At 50.2% G+C, this 14,913-nt stretch overlaps 1 protein-coding gene across 8 annotated transcripts in view; it reads right to left on the bottom strand.

The window, feature by feature from the left end:
- KANSL3 (KAT8 regulatory NSL complex subunit 3) overlaps positions 1 to 14,913 on the bottom strand; it is a 44,473-nt gene that overhangs the window by 15,827 nt on the left and 13,733 nt on the right. For 6 of the 8 annotated variants that reach the window (XM_023524348.1, XM_023524350.1, XM_011381995.2 and 3 more), the window contains 16 exons: positions 11,948 to 12,079; positions 11,606 to 11,722; positions 11,269 to 11,370; positions 11,092 to 11,163; positions 9,950 to 10,024; positions 9,640 to 9,797; positions 8,487 to 8,591; positions 7,628 to 7,691; positions 7,037 to 7,237; positions 6,669 to 6,825; positions 3,556 to 3,747; positions 3,013 to 3,091; positions 2,492 to 2,622; positions 1,592 to 1,701; positions 946 to 1,168; positions 500 to 630 (listed from right to left, as the gene is read on the bottom strand). In XM_023524348.1, the coding sequence (XP_023380116.1) occupies positions 500 to 630; positions 946 to 1,168; positions 1,592 to 1,701; positions 2,492 to 2,622; positions 3,013 to 3,091; positions 3,556 to 3,747; positions 6,669 to 6,825; positions 7,037 to 7,237; positions 7,628 to 7,691; positions 8,487 to 8,591; positions 9,640 to 9,797; positions 9,950 to 10,024; positions 11,092 to 11,163; positions 11,269 to 11,370; positions 11,606 to 11,722; positions 11,948 to 12,079 (2,049 nt within the window). The remainder of the gene's footprint in view (positions 1 to 499; positions 631 to 945; positions 1,169 to 1,591; positions 1,702 to 2,491; positions 2,623 to 3,012; positions 3,092 to 3,555; positions 3,748 to 6,668; positions 6,826 to 7,036; positions 7,238 to 7,627; positions 7,692 to 8,486; positions 8,592 to 9,639; positions 9,798 to 9,949; positions 10,025 to 11,091; positions 11,164 to 11,268; positions 11,371 to 11,605; positions 11,723 to 11,947; positions 12,080 to 14,913) is intronic. The other 2 variants (XM_023524352.1, XM_011381996.2) reach the window with 1 other exon arrangement.

The following is a 14,913-nucleotide window of genomic DNA, read 5'->3' as shown; positions in this document are numbered from 1 at the left end:
GAGAGCACACCCCACTCTAGAAGCAAACTACGGTTTTCTCTAACTTCTGACCTTGAGGTAGCTCTCAATCACAAGATTAAAAACATTTCACTCGAAAGGCCATAAAAGAAATCGGATCGGCCAAGGAGAACCGATGGTGACTCTCAGGTGAGAGCCACAGAAACCTAGCTGTGCCCTACAAAGGGGTGCCAAGGTCTGGAAGGGCACAGTGCTGGGGAGCCTCAGCACGACAAAGCTGAGAGGGGGGAATAAAGGGATGGAGGGCGCATAAACAAAGACATTAGTCACCAAGCCTGTGACCCCCTGAACGCTCTACGCACATAATCCTCACAACAGTGCAGTAAGTGGACAGAAAAGGAGGCTCAGAGATGTCCGGGACTTGCTCCAAGCTCCAAAGCTATGAACCGCGAGCCTGCATTTGAATCTAGTTGGTCTGCAAGCCTAGGGCACTGAGGTCTCCGTGCCGTGGACTGTCCCCCATCTCCGCAGGGGCACTCACCTGCGAGCTGGAGGGCAAAGCCTGGGGTGTGGGCTCTGCAGCTGGGGCCCCTGGGCCCACGGGGCTTAGTGTGCTAATCCGGCTTGGCTGCCCACGCAGGGTCAGGGTGATGGTGGTAGGGACCTTCAAGCCTGAGAGAGAGAGAAGTAGGTTTCTTTGTCACATCCCCACTCGCCTTTCCTGGGGAATTTCTTTCCCACATAATACCCCTCTTGGCCTCCCACCTCGGCCTCCTCCCCAGCTGGGTCATCTGCGTCCTGTCAGTTTGCAAGGCAACAGGAAGCAGGCTGTGTTCTTTCCACCTCTCTAGGGGATGAACCCTCACAGCTGAATCCCTCAGGGTCAACACCAGGATCCTGTGGGGTTGGGTACAGTAGCAGACCTTGCCCACGTGGAATGGGAAGGTCCCATATCTGGGAGTCCCCATGTTCTCAGGACAGACTCACCTGATGCTTGGTTAGAGATCTGCGCCAGGCCAGGGAGGCTGCTTGCCAGCTTGGCAAGGCCCCCATTGGTCAGCAGCTGGTGGATTGCTGTGGGCTTCCCACCAGGGGTGGCACCCAAGGAGGAGAGAGTGGTGGCCACAGGAATGGTACGGACAATGGTGCTGGTGCCTGTGGTGATGGCGCCCAGGCTCTGCATGGGGCTAGGCAACTTCACACTGGTGGCCTATGGGACACACAAGCCCAGGTGATCAGCACTGTGGCCCAACAACCATGTCCGAGTGTGGAGGGCCAACAGCACATTGTTAAAAGCTACTATGTATGTATGTGTGCCACCGTATGCAAGGTGCTCTTTCTTCCAGGCGTTCCCACATGTTATCTTATTTAATCCTCAAAACAACTCTGTGATGGACGATTATCCTCAATTTACAGATACAGGCAAGGAAACGAAGAAACAGAGAGGTCAAGAAACTGGCCCCACGTCATGTAGTAAGTGATGGAGCCTTAGCTTTTGATGGCCCTCAGCTGGGAAGCCAAAGGCTGTCTGTCCTTGACCTAGACTGCAGACAGACCCAGTGGCCTTGCCAAAACTGAGCTGAGGAGGCCTCTTCCCCACACCTGCCCGCCCCAGCAGGAGGTAGATGTGCACCTGTGAGGCTGGCCCTGGGGAAGGATTTGCTGGGAGGCCAGAGGACTTGCTGCTGATATCCTGCAAGCTGAAGCTAAGGCCTTGGAGGAGGCTGCTGGCTGACGTGGCCCCTAAGAGAAGATAAAGACAGATATCAGCACAAGCTCAACTGCTAATCCCAAGAGCAGCCATGCTTGTCGAGCCTCAACAACCAACTAAACATCATGTCCTACCCCTTGGACATTCCCAATACTTGTGGAGGTGCTGGCAAGGGTTCCCCCTACACACATGCTGGATGCCCACACAAGGGAGGGTATGTGCAGACCCACGGCCTTCAACTCCTTCTGCACGTTCCAACCTGCTCCAAACCATCTGTCTTATATCCTGGACAGCTTTGAAAACCCAAGAGAACCTGAATCTCACTTTTCTGAACTGTAAATTCCCCAGGGAAGAGTAAGGCCTTTTTAAGACAAAAGAATTCACTTTACCACAGCCCAGGGGCCTCACAGCTAAGAGGAAAGGCCCCCTGAAGGAAAAAGGAAGCTGCAGTGCCTTGGTCATGCTAGGCTCAAGCACCTGGCCTTCCAGTGTTGGGTGGGGGTGAAGGGAGCGAGGAGACACCTGCAGGCAGAAGCGTCTCATTCATTGATGCTCATCAGGTATGTTTAAAAGCACCAAAAGGAAACACACTCCCCGCAGTGTGCCTGCACGCAGGGGTGTTTCCTCACTGCACACTAAGGCCAAGAACTGTCCCTCACCCACTCACATGAAAGGAATCCCAGCTCCATACCAACCTTCCCTGACAAGTCCAAGACCCCAAGGAGTGTCCTCCAAATCCTACTCCTAGGACGCTTTCCCGGACCGCCCTCCAGCACCAGCCCAGGCTCTGCTTGGAGGTAGGAATGCTAGACCCCCAGATACCTGGGAGGGAGCTGCCAGGAGAGGTGGCCACCAGGCGACTCTGGAGTGTGTGCAAGGCACTGGGTGCAGTGCTGCTGGAGGCCACCGAGGAGGCTGGGCCAGCAGAGACACCCCCTTCAGAAGCACTGGACCTGTACACAAAGACGGGAGCTCCGTTATCCAAAGGTTAGAGAGCAGCAGACCCTGGCAACACAGGGCGGGTACAGAGGGGGCCCACGAGGTGTCAGCAACAGGCACAACGCCAAAACCTTTGGTTTCCTCATCCCGCCTTTAGAATCTGGCCTCTAGTCCTTGTAAAAGTCAGGCCTTGGAGCAAAAGCTACAGGATGCACTGCAAACTCCAGGTAAAAATGAACTCTGAGTTGACCCAAAAGAAAGACAAAGATCCCACTCCGAAAGAAGCCACATGCCCCAGAATGAAAGAATCCAGAATCCACCATCTTCCCAAAGCACTAAGAGGACCAGAACAAGGTAAAAAGAAAGAAGGGAGCAGAGCCAAAGAAACCAAGAAGTGGACTCACTTGGTTGTGGTGAGAAGCCCTGTGAGCTCCTTGGACCCTGCTGACACCTGCCCCAGTGTTACTGTGATGGCCTTCCCTCCTGTGGCCGCAAAACAAAACCCAAGGCCACCGGTCAGTCCTATCTGGCCTACCTTTCATGTTCCAAAGCTAGGCAAATGCAAGATATTATGGACAAAGACTGGCAGATGAAAAATAAAAGAGAAAGGAGAAATGGGGTTATTTTTTCTTTCTACTTTCTAAACTTTCTATAATGTTTTATTATCTTTAATAGAAACCAAACCAAACCAGAACAAAACAAACCCCAAAATATGTTTTGAATGGCCCTAGAGCTTCCTCTGGTCCTCATCCTGCCTCCCTGATCCTAGTTCAGATCAGGTCGCTGCCTGCCATCCCCACAGGCCACCTCTTGCAGTGAAGTAGAGGCTGAGCCACCAGTAAGCAGCCTGAGAGGGCGACACTAGGTGCCCTGAAAGAGCTCGATTAGCGTTTACTAAAACAGCCATGGGAACTCACCTCCCAGGAACTCACCTCCCGGGAACTCACCTCCTGAGGCTCCTCCTTGGGAAGGAGTGCAGGGCCCTCCAGCTGGGTCTCCTTGGGAGACCAGGGACACCTTGATCTTGGGTCGCTTGGAGGTCTTTGTGCCAGGGAGAGGGCTAGGGGGCTGGTGCCGCTTCAGCTGGACCCTCAGATCCTCTTTCTCTGCTTCCTCCGTTTGTTCTGATGAGATGGGAACTAAGAGATGGAGCTGGGGTGAGGTCCTCTGTGGTTCAAGAAAGCCTGACAGACACTGATAGGACAGACTCACACGAGCACAGTTGTGTGGGGACACACAGAAGAATCAGCTACGCACAGGGTCAGGCTTCAAAGATGACATCCACTGCATCAGTCCCTTCTCACCCCTCTCAGAGAATGGTGCCACCTCTATCCCTCCCCATGTTCTGGAGTCAGAAGGGGACTCTGAATTGTGGAAACAATAAAGAGATGCCTTGACCCTAACTAGCAAAGGCCAAGCGAAACACAGAGGATTCCCCATGGTGGGTCTAAACAGTTCTTCCGGACTCAGAGTCTGACCAGTTGCCCTGTGGCAGGCCCGGCAGGCCTGCTCCCAACACCGCACAGCTGGAGGGCGGGACATCGCCAGGAAGCAGCAATGGGAGAGCAGACTGCCCAGTCCTCTCTGCATTGGAGACTGTCACAGGGCTCAAGTTCCTCTGCCTTGGGAGCCCGGGGTAGAGGGCTCATTTGCCATACAGAGAGTGAGAAGGATTGCCACCAGGACTTAAGACTGGCTTCAAGGTGCTCCTAGGCAAGGAGCATCTCAGCCAACACATCTGTACAGCTCCTGCCCAAAAGTAAAGGGGAACAGTGGCCCATGTCACCACCTGGTCCCCAGGTCACCTGTACTAGTACAGAGAAAGGCCACCTATTCACACATAGAATCAAACAGACTCATACTGTACAAGGCCAAGCCGCTTGGACTCAGACTGCCCTTTAGGCTTCCTTGGAGACCCCCTCCTCTTTAAACCCAGAAGCCCCCCTACCTCCAGTCTCTCTTCTTAGCATAGGCAATGGGAGTGGGGGTACCACAGTCACATGAGGGTGGAGGACTGGCATGGACCACATGGAGCTACTCTAGACCATAGTCAGCACATAACCAACGGAAGGCTTGCTTAGGGGATAAAGGAGTCAACTAAAATCAGAATTGGAGGAGGTAATAAGAGGGAAAGGAGTTACAGTTTTATGCTGGTAAGTGGCTGATGTGCTTGCAGCAGCCAGGATGGCAGCAGGAGACCAAAGGCAGGGAGGAAAACACACAAGGAAACTCAGGCTCAGAGGCGATGGCCACAGGCACACACAGGAGAAGCAGAGCCAAGAACCACAATAAGAGACAAGAAGAAAAAAACACTATGAGAAGCAAACAGAACAGAGAAAAAGCAAAGATTATGGAATAAGCAAAAGGAGTCAGCAAAAAAAAAAAAGAATCAGAAAATAGAAAAAGGCAGAGAGAAAAGAACAAGAAGAAACCAAACAGGGACAGAGGGGAAGATAGGGTGGGGAGAGGCAGAGGGAGGAGGTGAGAGAGCGATACTCACCAAAGAGACAGGAGGAGGTGCCAGGAGGAAGAGCCTTCCTCACCAGCATATTTTGTTTCAGAAAAGCAGCAAACTGTGCTGGAATGAATCAGAAAGAATTACAGAATCACAGCCAGTCAGAGAAAGGAGAAATTGAGGGGAAGTAAGAAAAAGATAGGAAAGTGCTCTAGAAAATAGTCAACAGGGCTTTTTCTGAAATCACTGCAGGGTCTGAACTGACTCTGCTCTCAGCAGTTCCACGGAGTCATCTATAAAGTGAAAATACCGAACACAGGGCTGCTGCCGAGATGCTCAGAGCCACAGCAAGTCAAGCGCCAGGAAGAGGGCATGGCAAGTAGCAAGGGCTCCATAAACAATCACAGACCCCTCTCCTTTGTCTATGAGCTCTAAGACGCTGCCAGAGCCAGGGGCCACCGCTGCTGGTCTCCCCAGGACATTCTGGGACACAGCTCACCAATCAGCCTTTTGGAGCTCCTTAAATACTCAACTAATCCCCTCTAGATCCCCTGCAAACGCTGGCTCTCTCTACACTGAAAGCCTAAGTGGACACCACTGCCCACCCAGAGGTTGGCTCTGGCCACTACCTGAGAAGGTCCAGGTCACAGAGCACCCACGTGGGCCCTGGGGGCCTGGCCTCACTGGCCTTCCCTGATCCACCCACACTTCTGCTCCTTGTTGGCACCAATCTTAAGGGCCACCTCCTAAGAGGCCTGGGTTTATGTTCTGACCCTCTGGCTCCACTAAAGAAAACACAGGAAGCAAGCAGATTGGCCTCCTATCATCTCTGTGTCTCTACGTGACAGCCACCTCTGGCTGTTGTCTGTCCCCTGAACCTCAGATGATACACACTCCTGGACACATCCTCAAACACCAACGCCCAAGAGGCTCCAGCATGGGGCCGCCTAGCTGGATCAAAGTGGGGCCAGGGTTGGAGGCACTCTTTCCTTCTCTCTCCCCACACTGAGGTCTCCTTTTCTATCGTGTCTTACATAGCACACACTGAACTCCAAACTCTAATTCCAACCACACGAATATTTTCCAATCTCATCTTAAAAATCACCTGCAAAGATCCCTGATAAACTCTGCTAAAGTCCCACTGTAGAAATCTGAACTCTGCAAGAGCAAAAAGAGAGCAGGATGACACCGGCTGAGGTGTCCCAGAATCTGATGGACTGCCAGTCACTCGCCAGCGAGAACTAGAGACCTCAGACTGCAAGGCCTGGAGCATGAGCTACAGTTCCCTGGGTGGGAGCTGGACAGAAATTAGAGGCCAGTGTGCATGTCATCAGCTCACAGAGTCTAAATGCCCAAAATGCCTGCAAAGCTATCACCGGTGGGACGATGCAGCCCCACTAGTACATAGCCCTCCTGTGATGTTTTACGTTAAAAGCTGCCCTTGGTGTTCACATTGATCTAATTCTTCCTGGACAGAAAGTGGGAGAGGTGCCTCCCACATCCTCTAGAAAAGCTGCAGATGCCAATACTTTCCAACTGCCACATGATGTCAACTGCAGAGGACAGAACCCAAGAAAGGCCTCTGGGCCTGGCATCTACATATACCTTGGGCTTGCTTGTGGGTCAGCATAGCTTCTGTCCGCTGCACATGTCTCTTCAGCAGCTGCGAACTCCCGATCTGGCTGGACTTCTGGGCAGAGGCTATTGTGGCCACTTTGGTCTTGGGACTAGAGGTAGGGCTGCTGGACACACTGGAGAGGTCCTGAGTGGGTAAGAAGAACAAGGACCAAGCCACTGTTGTCTGGGCCTGACCACCCATCAGCATGGCCGCTGGAATTCCCTGGTCAGGATTCTCCCCATGGGAATGTACAGCCCTATGGCACTGGCCAGGCACCGGGAGTCCCCCAGAGGCCAGGGCATCAACTCCGTGGTCCTGAGTCCCCAGCAGAAGTGCCCCCTCCCTGCTGCTTTACCTCCGAGCCCGAGGGGGAGGCAGGCAGCCTGGCAGCTGGCGAGGCAGGTCGACTGCCCCGCTCAGGGATCTCAAAGGTCAGGTCTCGGCGGGCCACATCCCGGGGTTTCTTCTTCTTCTCAGCATCCTGGTCACGAGGCTCGGCGCCCATGTGCCCCTCAGCACGAGTGAGCACGCCAGTCAGGAAGTCCACAATCTCATCCTAGTGTAGAGAGTCCTTGGCTGGAGAACAGGGACCTTCTTAACAGTCCCGACTAAGTTGATTCACGCGGCTTCAGCATAGCTGTGCCAGACCCTCCCCACGTGCACAACCCTGCCTTGGCCAGAGACCAGCAGGAGCCTCCATGAAGTAGAGGCGCATTATCTCTCCCCCAATGACCCATTCACTCGATGCTTTGCCCACCTCTTCGCTCCTCACTCTCCTCTCCCCTGCTCCTCTCTCCCCTTTTCTTTGTAGGATTAGGGATTCCAGAGGCCCTGGGGGAATACTCCTTTACCTTTCAGAGCCTAGAGGCTGTTGCCAATAAGACCAAGCCTAAAAAGGCTCCATAAGGGAAGCCTTGCTGAGAAAATACACAAAGCACCTGTGTACCTGGATGCACCTGTCCACCATGCTCTGTGTCAACCCTTCTGACTTCTTCTTTGCTTTGCTTATCCTAGGAAACAAAAAGGAGTCTGCACTCATTTCCCAAACACTCATTCTATGGCACATGTGGAGTAAGAATGGACTGCTCTTCTGTGTGGGGTGTTTTCCAGGCCTGGGGAGGAAAACTGCTCTAGCCCTCAGGCTGGTACTGCCATATCTCTGAACCTGTTTCTCCATCTGCAAGACGGAAAGTCATAAGGCCTCACTTGTGGTGTTGGGGCGCTGCACAAAGGAACATATGGGAAGGCCTGGGCCTGATACTCCAGAAGTCCTAGAGCTATGACCATAACAAGTCCTCCAACAAAGGCCCACACCCTGAGATTCCTGGGTGCTGCTGAAATGAGATTCAGAGGAGGAGAGGGAAGGTGGCCAGTGGTTAGTTCTGAAGGCATAAAGGACATGACCACAGCCACAGCATTCCCACCATGAAGCCTACTCTCTGACTGTGGGTGGGGTGGGGTGGGGTCTTGGTGGAGAGAAACAGGGCACCAAGTGACTAGATGGAGAACATTCAGAGGCTCTAAATTCTGAGACCCCGATTCATTGGTTATTGGCCTCTGACCTTGTGTGACACCCCATTTTATGGATGAGGATAGTGAGTCCCAGCATTTAAGTGATTTACCCAAGCTTCTCGGCAAAGGAACCAGGGCTAAATAGAGGTCCCCAGTTCTCAGGCCAACACTCTTGGCACAGTGACAAGCTGTCGGCTAAGCAGCTTCAGTGGCCATCTCACTGTCTCCATTCCTCCCACTCTGCTCTCTTACAGGTTAGAATGTCTGAAGAGCACGAAAGGCAGTCTACTCACAAGCACACATGGCCCCCAGCATCAGGATTAGATTCCAGGTCTACAAGACACTGTAAAATGACCACAGCCAGAAAGACTTCTCCCAAACGCCTCTGGGTAAGAAACCTACAGGACAGTGCAAGCAGGTGCCTGCTTTAAGCTCTCTAGTTAAAGCGCACGAGTGACCGAACCTCCAAGAGTGAGCACATTAAGAAAGGAGGACCAATACTTGACATTCTTTTTCAGTACATTTCACGGAAATGTCACTATAGGTCCTATGGGCAGCTAGCCTTCTGGGCGCGAGGGGCCATCTCAGTGCCCAAAGGTGCCTTCGTAAAACCCCTCCCAAACCTCGCCTGTTTATGCTACAAAATCTGCAAAAGCTGCTTAACACAAACATGATCAGTGTTCACATTCCTCCTGAGCAAGGAACGAAAGGTGAGAAAATGCCAGCCCCAGTGAGGCCATGAGGACAGACTGCCTTCCTGGGTATCGAAGTGTCTTCTCCCCACAAGATAACCACTCATTATAAAGAAAAGTGGCAGCTTTACGGTAGGAAACCTGGCAGATGCCACCTTAACCCAAGACCAGTGATGAAACATGTCAACAACATGTATCCCCTGAGGGGGGTGTGTGCTCAGGGCACCTCGCCTCGGGAACAGTACTGCCCAAAACATATATCCTTGACCTTATCACAAGAAAATGTCAAAACCCTAAATTGAGGAACAGTCTACAAAACAACTGGCCAGAAGTCTTCAGGAGTGTCGGGGTCATGAAAGACACAGACAGAACGAGGAGCAGTGTGACATTAAAGGAGATGGAGGAGACGTAGCACAAATGGCACCATCTGATCCTGGATCGGACCCTGGACCAGTAAAAAGACCTCAGTGGACAACTGATGAAATCTGAGTCTGTGCATTAGATGATAGTATCATATCAATGTGGATTTTCTGATTTGGATAATTATGCATTGGTTAATATTTGGGAAAGCTGGGTCAAGTGGATTAAAGGATTTTGGATACTATTTCGCAACATTTTGTAAATCTGAATTAGTTAAAAGTATTAAAAAAAAGTTTTTTAATGACCCTTTTCAGATTTAGCCTACAGCTACCTCACCACCTCACAGGCACTTCTCCAACACTCCAGCCTGGCTCTCTCACGGGGGCTTGCCCACCTGAGATTATCGTCAGCTCCCCCAACCACCACCAAGCTGTTCTCAGCTCGAATCTTCTCCCGGAAGTCCTCCATGGCTTCAGGGTGACACTGCAGGGAATTCTGACCAATGACAAAGAGGACTGGAGTCTTCATGTCCAAGAGAGGGTCGTCTACATCCTAAAAGAGGTAGAGGGTTTATAATCCGCTAGTTCATATTCACTGAGCACTGCCCTGGCCATTCCGCTCAGGGGTCAGCTGGGCTACCACAGCCACTGCACGCCAGCTTGGGCGAGGCATGCACTCCCTGCTCCCCCTCGCCACATGCTTACCCCTCGGGGGCCGTCTGCAGTAAGCAGAGGGAAGCCAAGGCAGACAACTGCAGTGACATACTCCATTACCGATACCTAGAAATGATGGCACAGTTTGTTTCCAGGTCAGCTGCCTTCCCTGCAGCTATATCCTACCCGGAACCCGGGGTTGGCGCAGACCCACCACCCAGTCCCATCTCCTTCTCCTGTCCTAACCCCCAGGAGCACCAGCCATGGTAGCAGCAGTTAAGGGCACAGGACACAGATGTGCCCTTCTTTAAGCAGCTGCCACCTGGAGAGCTGGAGCCTGGAGACCAGGCAGAGGGCTGAGCCACAGCATAGGTGGTTCAACATTTCTACCCTGTCGGCTCCCTGGAGTTGAGGCCTCTTGCTTGCTTCCCTCAACTCACAGTGACTACAAACAGGAGAACAGAAACATCATTCCTCTCCTGTACGTGAAGATGTCACTCCCCTGAACTTAATGGGGAGCTCCCAGATACTCCGCTTCCTCAGAGCAGTCGCTGACTAAGTCCTGCTGTCCTGGGACCAGGTTATGAGGAGACAGCCTTCTCTCACGGCCCAAGACATCACACTTAACAGACCACGTGAAGCAGTACAGACTTCGCTGCCTTGATCCACTTGAGAACTGAGGCTCTGGACCAGTCAGGGACACTTACGCAAACTAATATGCACACACATGTATGGAAAATAATAAAAGGCTCCCTAATGTCTTAGACACGGACAGAACATGAACACAACAGCAAATTCCAGGGACATGAAAATTTGTGCCTGCTGGAATTATTGTTTTGTTTTGTTTAGGTGAGAGAACAGTACTTATGTTTTGGGGAAAAAGGGAACTTTTTTTGATAGGTACATGCTGAAATATACATACACAAAATGACATGATATTTGAGATTTTCTTCAAAATATTGGCAGAGAGAGGAAGTGGGTGAGGGTAAGATGAAAACAGCCGGGCCGGGAGTTGACTGCTGGTGAAGCTGGGGGAGGGCCCAAGGGGTTTATTATACTAGTCCGTGCTCCCTTCGAGTTTCTGATGTAATGATGTAGGCCCCGCATCTAGCCTAAGAGAACCCCACAGTGGCTATCAGCAGCAGCACTATTCTGCTCCAGGACAACCTCCACGGAAGGAGGGAAGTACTTACGTGACAGGCCACCAGAGCTCCTGTATTCCAGCCAATCAAGATAATGGGCTTGTGGGGGAAATGGCTGTGAATCTTTATGGGAAGAGAAAGAAAGCAGTAAGCCAGGAGGCTAAATGGGTGCGGAACAAGCCCAGACACTGGATGTGCCACAGCGAACTCAAGGCAGAGCCTTCTCACCTCCAGCACTTTGCTTCTCACTGCCCCGATCATGTGCTCGAGGCACTGCAGAACTCCTACCCCACTTCCATTGTTCAGCAGATGGGTGGCTACAGGGATGACCTAAAGAAAGGAAGTGGCGGCCATACCAGCAAAGGTAAGTTTCAAGTCTTCTCTCAAATCTGCTTAACCTCCCCTAAATCCCTTCAACCCTGGGGAAGCACCATCCAAATTCCAAAGAGGGCTAGGGAAGCTCTACATTTAAGCCCAACCATTTCGACCCTACTTGCATTCTGTCTGTTCGGTCCTCCCAGACGACACTCCCACCCAGGACAGAGTCCCTCTCGTCCCCACATACCTTGCCTAAGCAGGACAGCTGAGACTGCCAGAAGCGGTGGCGGCGTGAGGTGGGGAATGCGGAGCTGGAGGGCCCGGAGGAGGCAGTGAGGATGAGCGGGGAGCCCGGGAGCTTGCTCTGTGGGGGGAGAACCCCGCCGGGAACAGGGGAGAAGAGGCATCACTCCATGAGACCTCAGTGCCCCCCCACCCTCTCATCCCAATCAATGCTGATCTGCTTACATTAGGTACTATACACCACTGAAAAGTTAAACAAGCCGCTTTTCATCCTCTTGCCAAAGTTCTAAGACCAGATTCTAAAACATCCACGGGCCACAGTTAAGGCCTGAACTGCCCAACTTACTGGTTTGTTATGAGAAAGCACCCCCACGGCGGGGTCCCAGGGCCTCTTCAGCAGGAGGGACAAGGCCTCAGCTCCAGCAGCCCCAGTCTTTGTGTTCGATGACACAAGCATACGGTCAATCAAGGTAGGGATCTAGAAGCAAGAAAGAGCGAAAGTGCGTCCAGTAAGAAGCAGGGGATCTGCCCACCAGTGGCAATCAGGCTGGCACAGATCTCTACTACAAGCCTTCAGATTTCAACCAAGCCACTCGAACCTCCCTCAGGAGCAGAGTACAAATAAATGGACAGCTGAAAGTGTGCCTCTCAGCATTAAAGGTAAATGGGAAAGACACCTGGTGATATGCAACAAGAAACTTAAATTTATTCTTATCCCTTCCCCAAAGGATTCTACTTCTGAGAACCTTTCCTAACAAAATATATCAGAAATACACACACACACACACACACATGGGGTAGGGGGTTACGCAAATGACAAATTTACTCTCAATAACAATCAGAAACTGGAAACAACCTAAATGCATAAATGAGAGTGGTTAAGCAAATTATCTACATAATTAGGTATTAAGGGCTCATTTTAATGGTTTTTAAAATGTAATAACATAGGAAAATAATTTCGCTAAAATGTTAAAGGTAAAACAGAAAATACAAAAATTATCTCTACTCAGAAAAAAATATTAATATGCCAAAATGTTAATAGTGACCTTTATGGAGTCATGGCCAACAGACCTACGAGAAGATGCTCAGCATCACTGATCATCAGGGTAATGCCCATCCAACCAGTGAGACAGCACCTCACACTTGTCAGAATGGCTATCGTCAATAAATCAACAAACAACAAATGTTGGTGAGGATGTGAAGAACAGGGAACCCCCGTGCACTGTTGGTGGGAATGTAAATTGGTGCAGCCACTATGGAAAACAGTACGGAGGTACTTCAAAAAAATAAAAATAGAACTACCATATGACCCAGCAATTCTACTTTTGGGTATTTATGTGAAGAAATCCAAAACACTAATTCGAAAAGTTAATTGCACCCCTATGTTCACTGCACCATTATTTATAATAGCCAAGATATGGAAGCAACTTGAGTGTCCATCAATGGACAAATGGATAAAAAAGAGGCAGTACATATATACAAATGGAATATTATTCATTAAAAAAAATGAAATCTTGCCATTTGTGACAACATGAATGGACCTAGAGGGTATTATGCTAAGTGAAATAAGTCAGAGAGAAACAAAGACCATATGATCTCATTTATATGTAGAATCAAAAAAACAAAATAAATGAACAAACAAAACTGAATCAAACTCATAGATACAGAGAACAAACTGATGGTTTCAAATGGGAAAGGGGGTTGGAGTGTGGGTGAAAAAGGTGAAAGGATGAAGTATACACTGGCAGTTACAATACAGTCACGGGGATGTGAAGTATAGCACAGGGAATATAGTCAATACTACTGTAATAACCACATATGGTGTCAAGTGGGTACCAGACTTATCAGGGTGATCACTTCATAAGTATATAAATGCCTAATCACTATGTTGTATACCTGAAACTAATATATTACATGTCAACTGTAATTTAAAAAACAATAAAAAAGTTAACAACAACAAAAAGAACATGTGGGGCTTATTCTAGGTGCCGCTGGCCTGAAGTCGAAGATTTGAGTGAGGAAGGATGATGTAAAGCTAGTAACAAAGGCTAGTGCCAAACTGCAAAGGATCTGCACCCCGCAACTGGCCATTTCTTCAGAACTTACTCTATGACTTGAAGCCACTCAATGCCTTGAGGCAGAGGATCTGATCTGATTAGATTTTAAAAGATTTTACCGACAGTAGAGTGCACCCCTGAAATGACAAAGCCTTGAAACTGACCTCTGTCAGTACAGACAGAGATAATCAATCAATCACCAGCTTCCCTGTGGGGAGCTAAGCTGACCAAGCTTCCCTGGTCTCTCCACACGGCATCTTTCTCAGCAGACAATTAAGAGGCTGAGTCTGTACCTTTTCTGCTCCCCTGACAATGGATCCAATGGAAGAAGTAGCTGGGCCAAAAGCATGGTACCAGCCATGTGCATTTTTACCCTTCAGGTTCGTTAAAAGTTTTAGGGATCAAAGCATTTTTTGTGAATCTGAGTCACGGGAAAATAAGAGTCTGATGGCAGAGGGACCACTGCTGAGAACATGGCCTCGTCTCAAAGTGTGTCCTCCAAGCGCATCCTCCACCGTTCCCATTCACCGGCACTATGACCTGGCAGCAGGGCCAGCCTCAGCCATTGCACACTCCTGTGGTCAGTCATGCTCATAAAACCTGGACACCACCTCATGCACTTGAGAGGGTTCAGATGTAACTAACATGGGGAAGCAGGCAAACTTCCCTACGAGGTGAACTATGTTGCAGTCCTGCTGGCCACGCAGAGTGGGGCAGAGCCTCCAAAAAGTGGGACACTGGGCACTCCCAGCACTCACTCCAGGGCACATGCTCCAGTACTGTACTTTTCAAAGCGCACAACGCTGTGGAGAACATTTAAAATACTGGAAATACTCTTAGGCCACCACTCTCCACCAGGGTGTCGGCCTGGCCCACGCCCAGGCACACTCACCATTCACCTCCTGTGCCTGAGAGCAGCGCAGGGGATATGAAGATCATCTCTTTAGCTGTCTTTCTCCACTAGAAAACAGGCCCCACCAGAGCAAAGGCATCTCTGTTTTGCTCACCCAGTGCTGGGCACATTATAGGCACAAAATAAATTATTTGTTGAATAAATAAATTCATGTCAAATTTCCTACCATGCCTATCATTAATTCATTTAGTCCTGGGTTTTGTTTTATTTCTGCACTTAACCAGTCTTCTTTGGCTTTCAAAGCAAACTTAGCATCTTTTGACTGAAAAATAGGTAGAAAACAATGAGTCTGAAATTGTGGGCAATATGGCTGGGGCAAGCTGTTGGTTAAGCAAATTATAG

Source organism: Pteropus vampyrus, unplaced genomic scaffold, assembly GCF_000151845.1.
Source record: "Pteropus vampyrus isolate Shadow unplaced genomic scaffold, Pvam_2.0 Scaffold461, whole genome shotgun sequence".
Classification (NCBI taxonomy): domain Eukaryota; kingdom Metazoa; phylum Chordata; class Mammalia; order Chiroptera; family Pteropodidae; genus Pteropus; species Pteropus vampyrus.
The sequence above is the reverse complement of the archived record's forward strand: the minus strand, read 5'-3'. Positions and strand labels throughout refer to the sequence as shown.